At 41.8% G+C, this 17,863-nt stretch overlaps 1 protein-coding gene across 2 annotated transcripts in view; it reads right to left on the minus strand.

Moving 5' to 3' along the window:
• LOC143290399 (uncharacterized) overlaps positions 1-17,863 on the minus strand; it is a 138,299-nt gene that overhangs the window by 88,406 nt on the left and 32,030 nt on the right. Inside the window, exon 1 of one of the 2 annotated variants that reach the window (XM_076599802.1) lies at positions 8,948-9,599. The exons of the other annotated variant lie outside the window; for it this stretch is intronic. Coding sequence (XP_076455917.1) covers positions 8,948-8,967 — 20 coding nt within the window. The 5' untranslated portion in view covers positions 8,968-9,599. Of the gene's footprint in view, positions 1-8,947; positions 9,600-17,863 lie in introns of those variants that run through there. 2 annotated transcript variants of the gene reach the window in all.

Consider the following 17,863-nt stretch of genomic DNA (forward strand, 5'->3'; position numbering starts at 1 on the left):
GGTTATGGTTTACCAAAAGATGAAAAGGTGTAAGAATGTGTGTGCTAGTCAGTGTGTGTGCATGTGTGTGTGTGTGTGTGTGTGTGTGTGTGTGTGTGTGTATGCTTGTGTGTGTAAGGGGAGAGAAAGAAAAAGAGGGGGGGGGGGGGGCGGGGAGAGAGAGAGGGAGAGAAAGTGAGTGGAGAAGAGAGAGTGGGAGGAGAGAAAAATTGGGAGAGAGAGAGTCTGAAGGTGGATTGCAGGGAGACAGGAGCAGTGAAAAGAGAGGAGAAAAGAGAGAGAAGAGGGCCCAGGGCCACTAGGGGTCCATCACTCGTGTTGATGCCTGCAGGCTGGATGGTCCCCAGACGGCTGATCACGTGGGACTCCATGTGCTTGCGGTATGTTCTGTCGCTCGGGTTCTGCCATACAGCTGCCACATTTGCGTGCGTGTAGTTGTGCAATGGGCTGTTGAAGTGTTGACCTATAGGGTCACTGTAGTTCAGCTGCATTGAGCGAAGGTGCTCTGAGAAACGCTCATTTAATGTCAGGCAGGTCTCACCCACGTAGAGCTTGTGGCACAGAGTGCAGGTCAAAATGTACACAATGTCCGTTGACTTGCAGGTGTAATTTGACCGAGGAATAAACTGGCCTTGGAGGCCCACAAAGGTTGTGGAGGCATCGATGTGGGCACAGGTCTTACACTTGGCTATCGTAAATTCAGTCTTACCATCATTTAGTAGCAGCTTATTGAGAGTCATCCAGTCCTTTAGGCCAGCAATGCGCTCTCATGTTTGAGTCACAAGTACATCAAATTCAGCTATTGTTAAAGTTGAGTGTCATCAGCAAAGGTCTCATGCAAAATCGCATAATGACTGATGACATCCGACACAGGGGCCGCATACAGCACGTAAAGAACAAGACCTAGGACGGACCCCTGTGGGATACCATATTTTAAGGCAGATACTCTAGAGTATCTACCATTTACACACACCTTCTGTGTACGATCTGACAGGTAAAACGTGATCCATGCTAGTGCAATGTCACGAATACCAAAGGAAGTTTTAAGTCTGTTCAAGAGGATAGAGTGGTCGATAGTGTCAAAAGCTGCTGACAAGTCTAAGAGAGCGAGAACAGATATCTTATCCTCATCAGATCCAGAAAGCAAGTCATTCACTATTATAAGCAGGGCCGTTTCGCAGCTATGACCACGTCTATAAGCTGACTGGTGAGGATTATGTAAACTATTTTGTTCCAGATGCGCTAAAAGCTGAGACAAAAGCTGAGCAGTTTTGAGTTTTTAAAAAATGACAGATTTGAGACAGGTCGATATTTTTTCAAACAATTATGATCCAAAGATGGTTTCTTGATGAGTGGACGTACAACAGCAGATTTGAAGCTTTCAGGGAAACGACAAGACAGTAAGGAAGAACTGATGACATGAGTAATATGTGGCAGTAGAACATCAATACATTCAACCAACAAAGAAGACGGGACAGGCAGGGTCAAGCTCACAGAATTTCGGACAAACACTCACACACACTTTCTTCACAAAATCTTCAGTAACCGGTTGGAAACAATGCAAAACAGTACCACTGTATACGCGTTCTTTAACGGGTGAAGGAGACACGACAGAGTCAAGCTTCTCACGAATGCATGCTGTTTTGCCGGTGAAGAAGTCAGAAAACTTTTTAGGGAGTTCCTGCACCGAAAATATTGTAGGGAGAGGAGTGTTTTTCATTTTATCAAGTAGACTGTTCGCAGCGTTAAAAAGCTGTTTGGCTGTAATGCATGCACGGATTTTAGAAGAGTAGAACTTTGACTTTGTCCGGTCAACAATGTTTGTTACACTATTCCTAGCTGAAAAATGTCCCAGTTGACCGTCAAACTAGTGGCACGCCAGTGCCTCTCAGCTCTCCTTCTCTCCCGCTTGGCCTCGAACAGTTCTGGTCCCACGGTGTTGTACCAAGGCGACGGGGGACGATTGGAGAGGTTCAGATGACACTTCACACTGTAATGGTCAGAGGACAGGGTGTGATCGACGGTGGTAGACTTAAGGAGGCAGTCCTCATCTCTATGCAACACCCAATCGACGATGTGACCACGATTGCGTGTAGGGTCAGTTACAGACTGGTTAAGATTGAACAAACCGGCTGACAATTTCAAGTAATTTAGAGGTGTGTGTGAATCAAAATGAAAACTAAAGTCACCGACAATGAGTAGGGAGCCTGGTAAACTGTTAGCGTATTCCAAGAAGTCCGGAAACTGTTCTATGAACATTGTATCAGAAAGTTTATTTTTCTTGTTTGGTGGCGGACGGTAGAGGCAGAACACATTGATGTGGGAATGTGGCAGTGACAGTGAAAGCTGGGCCAGTTCAAAGGAGGCATGGTTGAAGGGGAAGGCAGTTGTGTACGTTGTGTGTGGGAGCAGCCTGTCTGACACAACGAAGGCGATTCCTGCCCCGCAAGTTGTAACACGAGGGAAGGAGGTGGTAGTGTAGCCAGGGGGAGCGAGATCTCGACGCTTAGCTTCATCCCCAGTACTGCGAATCCAAGTTTCTGTGATACACAGGACGTCGATGCTGATCGAAAGCAGATGTTCGTTGATCGCCGAGGCGAGGACCAACTGACTGGGCGTTGAACAGACCTCGAGAAATTTGAGTGAGCGGAGGGAGGGAAAGCAGGACAGAGGTACACGAATAAGGTTATTAAAGTTAATAATTTAACAGTATGGTCAGTGGAAGTTACACGTCCAGTACCACACACAACAGCTATCTTCCTCTGTTTGCGACGTACTGCGCGATGAGTGCGAACACGGGGGAGGTGACAACCTATACCCACACCTCTGATGGCGTCGATGACAGAAGGGTCAAGTGCTGCAGGAGGCACGGACAGGAGCTGGTCCCGGAGAATGAACATCAAGCGAGGACCTGTGGTAGAGGTCAGCTTCAGGAACACGTGGAGCGGGCTGCGCGTGCGAAAGGGATGGTAAAGAAATGGCGTACTCTGACAAGCAAGAATACTTGCCAGGTTACACAGAAAACATGTCCAAATAACGAAGTTCCGGTGGCAGAATCGCACAAAACAAGCACCAATGTATACTCCACTCAATCATAAAGCACATATACGACTTAACGTCAACGCACAATCACATTCCAACACAACTGACAAAAGAAATGAGAGCTAGGACTATGCTGCTTGTCAGGCGTGGCCCTACTCACTAACTATATATATAGTTGTCTAGATTACGGCGTCATTTGTTTTGCTGTATGTATTGCGTTTTCTAGCGGTTGGTGGAGTTCGTTCGGAGGGATTTCAAAGCACGACTTCGCACTTCGTGACAAACTGAACAAGGCAACACAAGGAGGTCACATCTCTGTGAGATGATGGAGGCAGGATGGCATAAAACTTACATAACATGTTATTTGCAATATGATAATAGTAATAATAACAATGATAATAATGATAATAATAATAATCCTTTGTCTCTCCTCCTGAAGACTTCATTTCTGCAAAAGTTGTTTATTTATTTTATTTTATTCTATTGTGATATCATTTATATATTTCCTTTTTCTTGTACTATTAGGATCTCGAAGCCTCATGTGGACGTTGGGTCTATGCATATGTGAGGAACGTAGCATATACAGATAAGTGTATACTTTGACAACTCAACTGATAAAAGTGAAACTGAAACAAACTCAGTGCACACACTCATCTATTTGACTTGACCTTTCTCGTCCTACTCCTACCCCCTCCCCCAAACTCCCAGCTCATCCCCGTACACTTCCAGATGTACACATCTCTTAATCAACAGCAAAGAAACTGACTCCAGAACAAATATGCTTTAGTTCTGACAAATCTAAAGCAAGATGATCTCAAATGATAATGTTATAGAGTTGTTAAAACTAGCAGATTATGTGTATTGTCGTTTCGTCATGATTGTCTTGCCCTTCCTATGAAACTGCGTGCAATGAAAAATAAGAAGAAGGGGGTGGATGAAGACAAAGGAGGTGAAACAAAATCAGTGAGTGCGTGGAACAGTCGGCATTTATAAACGATTCATCATTGTGTCACTTTCTTGTCATGACTAGTATTTGACTCACTTGTGTAAACAACGTGAGTCTATGTTATAACCTGGTGTTCGGTTGTTTGTGTGTGTGTGTGTGTGTGTGTGTGTGGTAAATTCTAATATTGCCGTTTTCTCTGGAAATACTATGTCTGCCAATACCAAATTTGGCTTCAACATTCAACGTTTTTCCGAATCATTAATGGTGTATTTTGCTGATAGTCGTTCCGGATTCTGAAAACTCTGCTTCCGTTTGCAGCTGCTCGAACGAAAGCAATATCTTTTAAGAAGGCGTCATGACCTCGTTTTTCTTGTTCACAATTAAAAGCAAAGAAATATAATCTCTGGACAGAACACACACAGTGACACTAACTACATTATTGACGTGTTTACTGCATTTGAATATTCTAAAGTGGACACTGAATCAACTAGAATGAACATAAAAGAAATTTTGAATCGACCGTTTGGGTCAGTCTGGTCTACACTGCATGGTCTGTGCAGATCTTGACAAAACATGTTGCAAAGCCTGGGCGATGGCAACGTCTCCTTCACAGACGAATTGAAAGAAGTGAAATATTTTTCAAGTCGGAAATAAAATTTCTTGCCATCCTGCTTACTTCAAAACTCAACTGGAAGAAACACACTGATTCGATAGTGACTGAAGCAGTTAAAAGTTTAAATTTCTTAAACATTGTAAGTCACTCTCCTTGGGGCCAAGACTCCAAAATTCTGTTACATTTAGCGACCTCTCTCGCAAGATCAAGATTGACCTATGGTCAAGAAACCTTCTTTTCCGCTCCGGCGACTTTTCTAACGAAGCCCCAAACCATTGACAGTAAAGCTGTGAAACTGGCTTTAGGGGTACCTGCGCATACTAAAACGACCGAGGCCTGTACGCTTGCGGGTATTTTACCACTCGATGATACCAGAAAATTAAGTTCTGCTACACACATAGTGAGATGTCCAGGAGTGGAGGATTTTGAGGAATTAAATATCAGGCTCAAAGAAGTGCACAAAATAATTTGAATCAATGAACCATTCGTACATATGTGTCAGATATTCTACATTCCTCAGACATTGATTTACACAACATGGCACCTCGTGTACTGGCGCCACCTGTCCCTCCCTGGGAGTTAACGAAAACAAACGTCAACAAATGTGCTTCTGACACAACAAAAGGAGAATGTCCACATATAATAGCAGCATCTGTCAGAACTAAATTAGGAGAAAATTATGACAATCATATAAAAGTTTACGCTGATGGCTCGGTTCTGGACAATAACAGTGCTGGATCTGTTTTTGTGATTCCTAGTATAAAAACAGAAAAAGCATATATTATAAGTAAGGGACATTCAATTTTTACAGCTGAGTTGGTGGCCATCCTTATAGCCTTCAATCATCTTGTTCAAATATAAATGATTATAAGCAATATCCTTTTTTGTGTTGATTCTCAGTCAGTTTAAAAAAAGGTCTTTTTTTGAAAATAATCAGAGAGGAGATTTATTGTTTGAAATAAAGTATTTATTCCAGTCCCTATCTATGAAAGGTACAAATGTTGATTTGTATTGGACACCATCCCATACTGGATTCCTTTATAACGACCAAACAGACAGGGCAGCAAAAAGGGGAGCAAAGAATTATACAGGTAGTAAAAAAGTATATTGCCCATTGTCATACAAGGAAATAAGTAGTATACTAGAAAGAACTTTTATAGGTGCTTTCATACAACTCTAAAACCTCGTCAGTGGACTCTCTCAGATTTTGGTCCGATTCGGAGACGAATCCTGGGTTTAGTCCTTAGACTTTTGTTTAATTCATTGCTCTGGGGGTCAGGTGTATGTGCTTCAGTAATAATAATAATAATAATGGTATTTATATAGCGCTGAATCTTGTGCAGAGACAAATCAAAGCGCTTTCGCGCCAGTCATTCACACGCATGCATAGCTCTAAAGCTGTAGAAACTAAAGACAAGGAAGGGCAGGCCAGGGAGGCTATTTTGGGAAGAGGTGGGTTTTAAGGCCAGACTTGAAAGAGCTGAGTGTGGAGACTTGACGAAGCGAAAGAGGAAGTTCATTCCAATCGCAAGGTCCAGAGACAGAGAAAGAACGGCGGCCAACAGTCGAGTGTTTGAATCTGGATATGCGTAAATAGAGTGGATCCGAAGCCGATGGTAGTGAGCGAGATGGAGTGTAGAGGTGAAGGCAGCCGCAGAGATAGGAAGGGGCAGTTTTGTGAATGCATCTATAACATAGAGTGCTGATCTTGTACTTTATTCGGTGTGAGACAGGGAGCCAGTGGAGATGTTGCAAAAAAGGAGTGATGTGCTCAGATCTTTTCTTTCTGAGGACGAGTCGGGCAGCAGAGTTTTGTATGCGCTGAAGGGACTGAATGGATGAAGCAGGCAAACCAGACAATAGTGATGTGACTGTTAGCCATGTAATTTTTATTACTGTGATACAATGAAGCTTTACCTGCACGAAAGTGTGTCATCACAAGTGACTGAGAACGTTGATGTTCATGTTTTTGACATTTTACATTCATTATCAATTATTTCGCTTGTTAGATTAGCGACTTCTCTTTTATGAAGTCCATAAAAGTAATTTTCTGTAATTGTATTCAGATATTTGTTTCAAATTTCACCCCCTATATACCCGGTTTCCCCAACTCACCATTCACCCCCCTCACTCTCCTCTTCTAAACAATAATACTCAAATGTATACATTAATACTCTAACAAATTGTCTTCAATCACCGATATGTGTGACGGGACATTAAACAAATTCCTCCTCCTCCTCAAATAATAATTTTTTAACGCCATTGTCGAACCCACGTTAGCCTAGTGCATACAAACACTCATTCTCGACCCGAATATCCATGGCTCGAATCTACTTTGAAACCGTCACCGTCTTTTTTTTTTTTTCTTTTTTTTTCTTTTTTTTTTTAACGCGAAGCTTTATATAATCATGATGACGAACAGAGAACACATTTGAACAAACTAATTTTTGACCCATTTTTGCATACAAAGTGAGGCTATGTTTTAACCCAGTGTTCGGTTCTCTCTCTCTCTCTCTCTCTCTCTCTCTCTCTCTCTGTGTGTGTGTGTGTGTGTGTGTGTGTGTGTGTGTTTGTGTGTCTGTGTGTCCATGGCAAACTTGCCATTTTCTCCGGAAATACTTTGTCTGCAAATACCAAATTTGACTTAAACATAGTATGAAAAAACATCTTCACAGTCATACCAATAACAGGTTGTAAGTATCCCGAATTGAGCCGTTTTTTCCCGAATCATTAACGGTATATTTCGTTTAGGTTCGTTCCGAAATCCGAAAATTCTAAAAACCGCTTCCCACCGAGTTAGGCCTACTAGGTTGTATTGGAAGACGACATGATCTAGTTTTTTTTTGGTGTTCACAATTAAAAGGAAAGAAATACAAATTCTGGTCAGAACACATACAGTGATACTAACTACAGCATCGACGTGTTTACTGCACATAAATATCCTAAAGGGGACACAGAATTAACTGGAATGAACATAAAAGAAAAATTGAATCGATCACTTCTTTCAGCTCGTTGTAGGCCTTGGAAAAGTCTCCTTTACCGCCGAAATAAAAAATAATCAAGGTATAATAAAACACACAAGGAACATGATTTAAACGGCGTTATTACGTCCACTACAATTACATCTATTTATCGCAGGAAGAAGAAAACGTCAACATTGTTTTAAGTATTAAATTTAGTCCAGCGTCGTCGGATGCGCCACGGCAGTGGGGATTAGTCTGTTTGCTTCGGAACTGAACATGCATGATTCTCACATGCCTTTTTTTCCCCTCCCAAGCTTTTTTTTTTTTTTTTTTTTTTAACATAGGGCACGTTTCAACGATCTTTTTATCTCTTTTTTTCTTTTTTTAATTTTCTCCACATGATTCCTTTATTGGATAAAACGTAAGGCACAAGTGAGTCTTGAAGGCTGTGCCTCTTGTTATAAGTTTTTCTTATCTTCTTCTTTTGTTTTCTTTTCTTTTTGTTTTATTGGGTTTTTTTTTTTTTAGTGTATATACACAAGTGAGTCTTGAAGGCCTTGCCTTTCTTGTTTAAATCTACGACTGCTCATCTACGGTGGATCGGAAATATGTTGCCTACTGCATTTTTTGGGTGGTTGTTCAAAAACGAGTACAGAAAAAAAAACGAAGTTGATGAAATGAACCCGAAAACAGTTTGTGACGATATTGATTTAAAACTATCCTACAAACAAAAGTGCCTAATGTGGACAATACCATGTATATGCCCAAACGGAGATGAGGACCATGTGATTAAGTGGGAAAGAGAAAGCAGAATATTAAACTACAAACGAACCAATTTCATTGTGAATCAAAAGCAGGCAAAGAGAAGAAAAAATTGAAAACAACAACAGCAACAAAAAGTAATTCTCTCCAAATTGTTCTTTTATTTCGATTTTTTTTTTAAATGCATCGATACAACCATTTGTTTGTGTTGTCTGTAGATTCTGTTTTGCATATTCAAGACAAAACGACTGTGCCAGTATGAATAAATGCAAATTTGTATTTACACATTCCTTTGTCATTTCTGTTGTGTGCACACGTGAAATGATGGTATGAAGACAGTACTTGAACTTCCTTTTTTGAGGAGGGTTTGTTCCAGTGTATCTATAAGCAGCATCGACTTAAAATCGTGTACCTTTTATATGGAAAGAGTTACTTTTCTCTTTACTGTTGTTTAATAGGCTACTTTCCTCTTCTAAACTCATCGTTTTTTCATTAAAACAAACAAAAACCAATGTTACTCTCAGCAAGACAATGTTACAGCTTCTAAGCCGTATCTATTTCAGCTGTCAAAAGTATAGGTTGGCCACAAACACAAGTCTCAACAACCACCACCAAACTTACCTGAATGTCACAGACACCATGGTTATAAAATCGTGTGTGGTTCAACTGCGTATCCAGAGAGCACCACTGCAGACAAGAGACCTCACTGAAGGGAAGGCGTAATTTGAGGATCAGCTTCAGTCGTAGAATCATTCATTTAGAACGGCGAAGAAATCATGTTTTCTGGATTTTGATGTACTTGCTTTTGCCAGGTTCAATGTACAAAAATAGACATTCACTTCTTCAGAAAATGCACTCTGCTTGCAGTGAAGTGAAATTACAATTTATGTCAAATGGAAAGACGATACGTTTCCAGAAAAATCTTTAAAAAAAAAATCAACAGACAAAATTACTTCAAGAGAAGAAAATATTTTCCCCACTTTATCGCTGCTCTTAAGTTGTTGTTTTTTTTGTTGTTGTTTTTTGTTTTGTTTTTTGTTTGTTTGTTTGTTTTTTGTTGTTGTTTTTTTTTGTGTTTTTTTTGTTTTTTGTTTAAGGAAAGTCAAGATTTGGCTTCAACCCGTCTGAACCTTTGGAGTTGATATGCTGGAACTGTTTAGAAACTTTGCTGGCAGCACGATGCCAAGATCAAATTTCAGCGGTGGTGACAGAAAGTTGCTTTGTCTCTCTTGGCGGTGGACTTGTGGAAGAATATTCCGGCAGTCAATCGTTGTGTGTGCGCGGCCAAAGGCAGGGCTAGAGAGCTGGCGGGAGTTATATGCACCCAGCCTTCCCGCCTCCCACGCCGTGCGCCTTCCATCCCCGTGGGCCGGTTCGTCGGTGGTGTTGGTGGTGAGGGTGAGGAAATTCACTGTTCTTTACTGCCAGTGAATGAAGAAGTTGTGTGAAAGTGTGGTGGTGATGGTGATTGGTTGGGGATAGAGGGGCTGGTTGGGTAGAAGGGAGATGTGAGGGACAAGAGGTTGTTGTAGTGGTGGAGTGGGGCAGTTTCGAGTTGTGCGTTTCTCTCTGTTTCTGTTGTGTCATTTTGGGTTGTTGGTTGGAAAGGTGGTAGGGGTGCTCTCTCTCTCTCTCTCTTTCTCTCTCTCTCTCTCTCACTCAGACAGACACTCTCATAAACTATCTTCCTCTCTCTGAAGACTCCCTCTGTCTCTGTCTCGTCCTACTCCTGCCCTCTAACCCTCATTCCCCTGTACGTACACACACACACACACACAGAGAGAGAGAGAGAGAGAGAGAGACGCATGCATACATGATAATGATAATAACTGGACATTTATCAGCGCTTTCCTCATTGCACAGAGGGCTTTGCAATCCACACTGACACGCATACGAAACACACTCAGTCTTCAACTCACAATCATGCACAATAAACATATATATGCGTATACAAATTCGTACGTACAATACAAACATACTTGCATACATACCGTAATACATGCATGTATCCATCCACCCATACATACATTCGACGCACACACAACATTACAAATATACCTACACAATCAACTAACTACTTTCATGTTTGAGAGAGGGTCTAGATGGGAAATGCTGCTGGAAGAGGAACGTCTTGAGATTAGATTGAAAGGAAGGCAGTGAGGGGCTGTGCCAGACGTGGTGAGGCAAAGAGTTCCATATTTGAACAGCAGATGATGAAAAGACTCGACCATCGTGCTGTTCTCTTTTGTATTTTCGGACGCGGAAGGTTCTGTCATCGGCAGCAGAGCGAAGAGAACGGGAGGGTACATAGATTTGAAAGATGTCAGAGAAGTATCGGGGTGCAGTTCCGGATATGGCATAGTAGCAGAGACAGTCAGCTTTGTATTTCATTCTTTTCTATAAGGGTAAACAGTGCAACTCTTTTAGAAGGGGTGCGCAGTGTGCGGATCTTTTTGCTTTATAAATCATTGTGGCGGCTGAATTTTGTACCTGCTGTGGTGGTCTAAGTATTTGTGGACAACTGATAAGAAGAGAGTTCCAATAGTCTAATCTAGAGAGTATGCATGAACTAGTGTTTTGGTTGCGTCGAGTGTGAGGTAGTGGTGTATGGAACTGATTCGTTTGAGTTCAAAGTAGGCTGCTTGGCAGGTTTTGTTGATGTGATACTTCATGGAAAGATCTTTATCGAGGAAAAAGCCAAGGTCACGGACGTGATCAGAGAATGAGACAGAAGAGTTTCCGTGATCGACAGTGGAAGGCAGGGAAGCGGCATGTACTGATGGAGCAAGGAGTCTGAGGGCTTCAGTCTTATCATCGTTTAGTTTCAGTTTGTTTTCTGTCATCCAATTTTTCCCTTCTGTGACACAGTCTTGGAGAGTGAATAAGATGTTCATAATTTGGAGGGGGATCAGAATGTTTGAGTTGAGTATCATCAACATACATTTCATGACGGATGGAATAAGTGTCAATGAAAGGTGTGAGTGGAGTGGTGTAGAGTATGAAAAGCAATGGGCCTGGCACAGAGCCCTAGGGAACGCCGAAATTAAGAGTGGATTCAGAAGATCTTTTCCGTTTACAAGGACAATTTGCTTTCTGTCAGAAAGATAAGATCGAAACAAGCTGCGGACAGTGCCTGTAATTCGAAAAGTTTAATTCAAACGTGAAATGGAAATATCGTGATATGTCGTATCAATGGCTACAGAAAGGTCCAAAAGTAGATCCCCCTTCGTGTGTATACGCACACAGAAGATCAAATACGCACGTTAAAGATCATGTAATGCATGCCAGTGTTTGGTGGGTTATGGAAACAAGAACATACCCAGCATGCTCGCCCCCGTAAACGGAGTATGGCTGCCTACAAGGCGGGGTAAATAAAAAAAAAAGGGTCATACACGTAAAATGGTAACTGTCACATGTTTGTCTGAGTGTGTATATGTGCGTGCCTGAAATCTGATTGAAAGACACAGGACTTGCACCACTGACGCTCAGCACACCTACGTTTTGTTTTGAGCTCGTGAAGCTGATCAGCAATCGCGTTGTACCGCGGGGCTGGCTTTCCGTCGCGAACCCTTCGCTGTCGCACAGACGCATGCTTGTCAAAAATAGCTGACAGATTTCAGTTAATTCAGAGACTGACAGATTATTTTTGAAAACTGCACTCTGTCATGTGCACAATTTATCGTGATCAATTTTCCCAATGGAGCGGGTAGAAACGAATTTTGGATGACGTTTCAGCTTGGGTGCAAAGAGATGATATGAGATGGCAAAATGATCAGAGGCAGGCTAGATCATGACAGACATTGGTGGAATGGATCATATCATCATCATTTCTATGTATAACCAGATCGAGAATGTGACCACACCCCTGAATTGGTTCAATGACAGTCAGCATCAGATTAAACGTATCAAACTGTTCAAGCAACTTTCTGGTGTTAAGGTCAGCAGTGTCATTGACATGAAAATTGAAATCACGTGAAATCACAATGCTATTTTTACATCCTAAACAGAGAGAAAGAAAAACAGGAAGTTCATTGAAGAACAGAGACGGAGAGAGTTTTTTCTTCTGGTTTGGTGGAGTCCTATATGTAGCCAAGCGCTCAGCTGGCTTCAAAAACTGCTTCACGCACAAGCCTATAGCAGACGCCTTTTCCGCAACTAACCACCAGTCTCCAACGGCTAGCGCAGAATATGTGACGCCATTCCCGGTTTAAATGCAAAGCCCACTCTAAACCTATTCTCTAAACATCTATTAAATCAAGTCTCTGTATCATTTGCAGCAATATGATATTTGTTGTGGTTACACCCACACTTTATTCAGTTAGATGCATGCTTGATTTCAGTTTAATCGTTCGTCAGCCTAAAGATTTCAACTGATGCTAAGCTTATGTCATTTTGTCCTTCTCGTCACACAACCACTCCACAATTAGTGTCACTGTACGCCATTGGGTGAGTTGAAACTTGTGTTTCTGATGCACCATATTTAAATATCTCTTTTGTTGGATCAGTAAACTACAAGTATTATATACTGGCAGAATCATCGCAATTCCATCTTTAAATCTATAATACTTTTCGTGTTTGCCCATGTTGACTTGATTTAACGCAGTTTGTAATTTTCCGCGATGAGCTCGCTAAAACTGATCAGTCCAGGTGACTTAAATTAAGATTATGAAATTATCGTAAATAATCAACACTGCATTTTATACTCATAAGAAAGTAGGTGTTGAGCTGTTTCTTTTGCGACCAGTCCGACGAAAATCGATTCAGGAATCATTTAGAAATCGATCATTGAACACTTTTGTCACAAACACAATGGTAATCGAATTTAGGGGGATTTGAGCCGATTCGCTTCACGGGCCACGCTAGCGTCATTGCACTTCGCTTAACTTGCATAAGAAGACGGAGTGGGTGATCACTGGTTACTTTTCCACCTGGGCAGTAACTGGCTAGAGCCTGCTCTCTCTCTCTCTCTCTTGCTGTGTCGCAAGCAGTGTGTGTTGTTTGTTCCCACAACGGCTAGCGTCATCGCCATATCGCTTGCACTGTTTTCTATTTATCTTCTCATATCTCTTCTTCTTTACTAAATATTGTTATAAAACAATAGAAAACCTTTTTGTGACTGGCCTGCTATATGCCCCTGGCCTGCGTGTGGAACTTTTCTATCCTTTAATACAGTAAATCAGCAATTCTTTTGCACCGTCCCCTTTCATATAATAATACCACTCAGGTTCATAACACGGCTACATTTCCACAAGGGAGAATGTCAAATGTTGTTCGTGAATTGTCAGTGTCATCTGGGCCAGTTTGAAAGACACACGAGCAAACGGGAACTCAGTCCTTGTGGAGCAGTGCTCAGCAAGAGAGTCCTCAATGATGACATCAAGGCCTCCACCATGCTTGATCTTGGTGTTGTGTTGCCTCAGGAAGGAGAGAAGCTTGTAGCCTGGTGGAGTCAGCTTTGCCTCGTCGCCTGACTTGCGAAGCCACGTCTCCGTCAGGAGGAAGACATCCACGTCGTGCTCATGGATGAAGTCGCAAATGGCCGGTCGCTTGATTGACGGGCCGACAGACTGTGCATTGAACACGCACAGGCACAGCTGGTTTTGGAGTGTCTTTGTGTCTTGAAGAGGGATGGTGATCAGGTTGGAGAAGTTGGCGCCCTGGGGTCGTGGAGGCAATGAAGTGACGTCAGACACGATGGAGGGCAGCACAGGGCCATGGACAGCAGCTGGTCCAGCCTCAGGATCGCCATCAGTTATGCTGCAGACAACCAGAATCTTGTGACGTTTTCTCGTGCTCCCGTGACCGGAGCGTTTACGGGGAAGGTTGACACCAAGAGAAAGTTATTTCAAGCGGGCAATCACAGCGGCGTCCAGGCGGGCACCTGTGGTTCGAGTGGCGATCAGTTGATCGCGCACGTAGTGAAGTGGACGAGACCCACTCGGCTGACAAGTTGGAATGAAGTTTTCAACGGAATTTTGCCGGGGTCAACTCTCTTGTCGCCACGGTTGATCCGAGTGACTAACGTCCAGACCACCACTCAAGGTCTAGTGGAGGGATAGACAATTCTGGCAAGTGTGAGTGGGATTCGAACCCGTGCGCTCAGATTCTCTCGCTTTCTAGGCAGACGCGTTACCATAAAGCCACAAGTCCAGAAATGATAATGTTACACTCGCTCGGAGGCTCGCATTCAGCACGTACAGATTGTGTGTCTCGTCCATTGCAGTCATCACCGTCTTTCTCTTTCCACGACACGACTTGTAGTGGAAAAAAGAGAGAAAAACGAAAAGACATCATGTGTAAAAGTAAACAATAAAGAATGGAAGAAATGTGAAGACAAAGAATGTAAAAACAAGGAAGTACGTGAATTAGTTGGCATTTGTAAGCAATCCATCATGGTATTACTTTCTTGTGTGTGTGTGTGTGTGTGTGTGTGTGTGTGTGTGTGTGTGTGTGTAACATAAAGGAGGCGCCGTGGCAGTACGACTTCTGATCCAGTGTTCATCTAGTATCAGTGTGTGTGTGTGTGTGTGTGTGTGTGTGTGTGTGTGTGTGAGCGAGCTTTAGATCACACACACACACACACACACACACACACACACACACACAAGACCCTCTTGTACTCAATGGAAGAAGTATATCCAGGTTGGAAAACATATTGGTTTTATTTATGCAGATTTGTTGTTGACAGGATTAGCATACAGATTGGTTGGATTCTATGTCATGCACACATCTGTGCACTCGAGCAATTACTGCGCACCCATTCCTCTTCAACACAGCAGAAGACACAGTATATATTCATACATGTATTAATAATAATTATCGATTTACATACATCAAATGAAATTCTGCACAAAGCAAGGTAAATCCTGCTTCTAATCCTAATCCCGGGATATTCTACACTCTTACCTGGCCAGGTTTCCACACACAATTACACCTACAGTTCTGCCGCAACAGTCACTCTTGCCATCTGTAGCTGACTCCAAGAATTCAAATGTCTGGAAGTGTCCTGTTCGGACATAATTATGTAGAACACACGCCAGGGCAGTCTTCTGGATCTCCTGTCTTCTGGTGCCGATAGGATGGAGAGTGATTTTGTGGACAATTAGTGTGTTAGTGAAAATGAAATTAGTTCGATTTTGGACCAGCTTAGTGATATCAAACACAGAAAAATATTCTGAGAAAATATATTTGATATTACTTGACTTATATCGAAATGGTATTCATTCTTCAAAATGGATGAGTTGTATCAGACAAATTTTCATAGAAGCAGGGTATGACTGGGATGCTCAATTCTTCTTAGAGAGGGAAACTTTCTGCAAGAATGTCAACATTGCTTTGAGAGATAGTTTTCAAAATCTATGGAGACATGCTCTAGGGGCGAGTAGTAAATGTTTGTTTTATCGAAATTTCGAAAGTGGATTTGGTAGAGAAAAATATATGTCAAATGCCTGATAATTACGTTATCAGCTTCTTCAGATTTCGAAGTAGTAATCATAAGCTGGAAATAGAAACAGGGAGACACAAAGGAATACCACGAGAGTTACGGCTTTGTAAGGTTTGTAACATGTCTGTGATTGGTGATGAGTTTCATTTTATAATGGAATGTCCCAATTATGATCAGATACGAAATAGATGTCCCTCAAAAATATTTCTCCAAAATCGGTTTTTAATTTTTGTAATATGCTCAAAGGAGGCAAAAAAAAAGTCATTTTAGCTGTAAGTAAGATGATTAGATTTGCAAATGTTGCCTAGCTATACTTTTGGAGTTAAAAGACATTTGTGGTTTCTCAACTTTTATGTGACATTGTTGTGTATTTGGAAATGTCTGGGCACGAAAATATTATTTTGCAGTTGTCCTCCATACTCCAATGGGAGTGAAATGATAATTAAAACTTGAAACTTCAGGGAGATGTCTATTCTTCTGTCTTAATCTCTTCTACACTTCTTCTCGCTTCAGTCTCTTTCGTCCCGTCAATTCACGCCACGACCCTCTCTCCACCTTCGCTCTCACCAGTCTCTGTCTCAAGCCAACCTCTCGCTCGGGCGTCTCAACCGAAAGTCCCTCACACGTCTGGGTAGCTACTTTTATCCTCCCGTAGTATGTGTGTACAACTGTGTATCACGTGGCCACCCACGTGATACATTTCAATTTTACAACATAAAAATTACAAAACTCGCACATCAACTCTCCATATAAGTCGATTAGTTTAAGACTTTGTCAGCATAAGGTGGGAGAACTACACAATTCCATCTCACATGTTCGGTTCCCCAGGCAACGTACCAACCACTCAAGACACGTATTTCCACCCGGCCTTTCTCACACTGCCAGTTTGCGGAGTCTGTTTCACACACACACACACATACGCGCGCGCTCGCGCGCGCACACACACACACACACACACACGTGCACGCACACACGCACACACACACATACACGAGCGCGCGCACACACACACACACACACACGTGCACACACACACACACACACACACACACACACACACACACACACTAAAACATCAATGAAAGTCTGTCACAAGATGAACAGAAAAAATTCCCGTGAAATATTGGGTCACATGTGGAGGATCAACTGATATACAGGAATGCGCCCGTCTTAGCCACTACATAACACTACGGAGCCTAATTATATTGACTCGACAGCATGTGCTTCATTTTCGTTCAGTCCCGTTCTGTGTAACGCCTTTGTTTGCAAACCCTGCTATATTGTCCGTCTTCCCTTGGCGACAAAACTGACCAACACGCCAGGATGTTTATATGTGTTTAACTTCGAGACATTTTGTAATTAAAAAAACAACAACAAATAAACAATTCAGAGATTCTGTATTGTATTCCGTTATTTTCGTATTAAGACAGATAACTCAATTCGGATTTCAGTCTAATATCATCATCTTAGATGAACAGACTATAAATAAATAAACGAACATCAATTCGGATCAGTTTACACGCTTTGACACATCACTGAAACTGAAACCGATGTGTTAAAATTCTGGCTGCCGCAATGGTTGTATTTCGAAGTCAGTGATGTGTAACACACACACACACACACACACACACACACACACACACATATATACATACATATGTAGCCTTGTTAACCCGAGTGGGATGTAAAGGCAATTACAAAAGAATTACTGAATTAAAGAGTATGAACATGACAGGATAGAAATGATTTGCACACAGGCCAAGGACATATAGAGGCAAGTCACAAATAGGGTTTTTCTATTGTTTTATTATACAATAGTTATAGGAAGAGAAGAAGAAAAGATTATGAGGATGAGAAGACAGTGCCTGTAAATGACACAAACAACAAATGTAATAAGTACATCATGTCAGTACAAGTGGATAGTAAGTACATCATATATTACAATGGAAAGACTACCACTTGGTTCGGAGAAGGCAACAACATAACATAAATAATGCATATGTGTGAAGACCAAACACTGACAGCAATTGCTATTCCTAATACAATAAACAGTGTAGATAAAGTGGTTAAAACTAAGCTGATTTAGTGAAAGC

Source organism: Babylonia areolata, chromosome 15 (genome assembly GCF_041734735.1).
Source record: "Babylonia areolata isolate BAREFJ2019XMU chromosome 15, ASM4173473v1, whole genome shotgun sequence".
Taxonomy (NCBI): domain Eukaryota; kingdom Metazoa; phylum Mollusca; class Gastropoda; order Neogastropoda; family Buccinidae; genus Babylonia; species Babylonia areolata.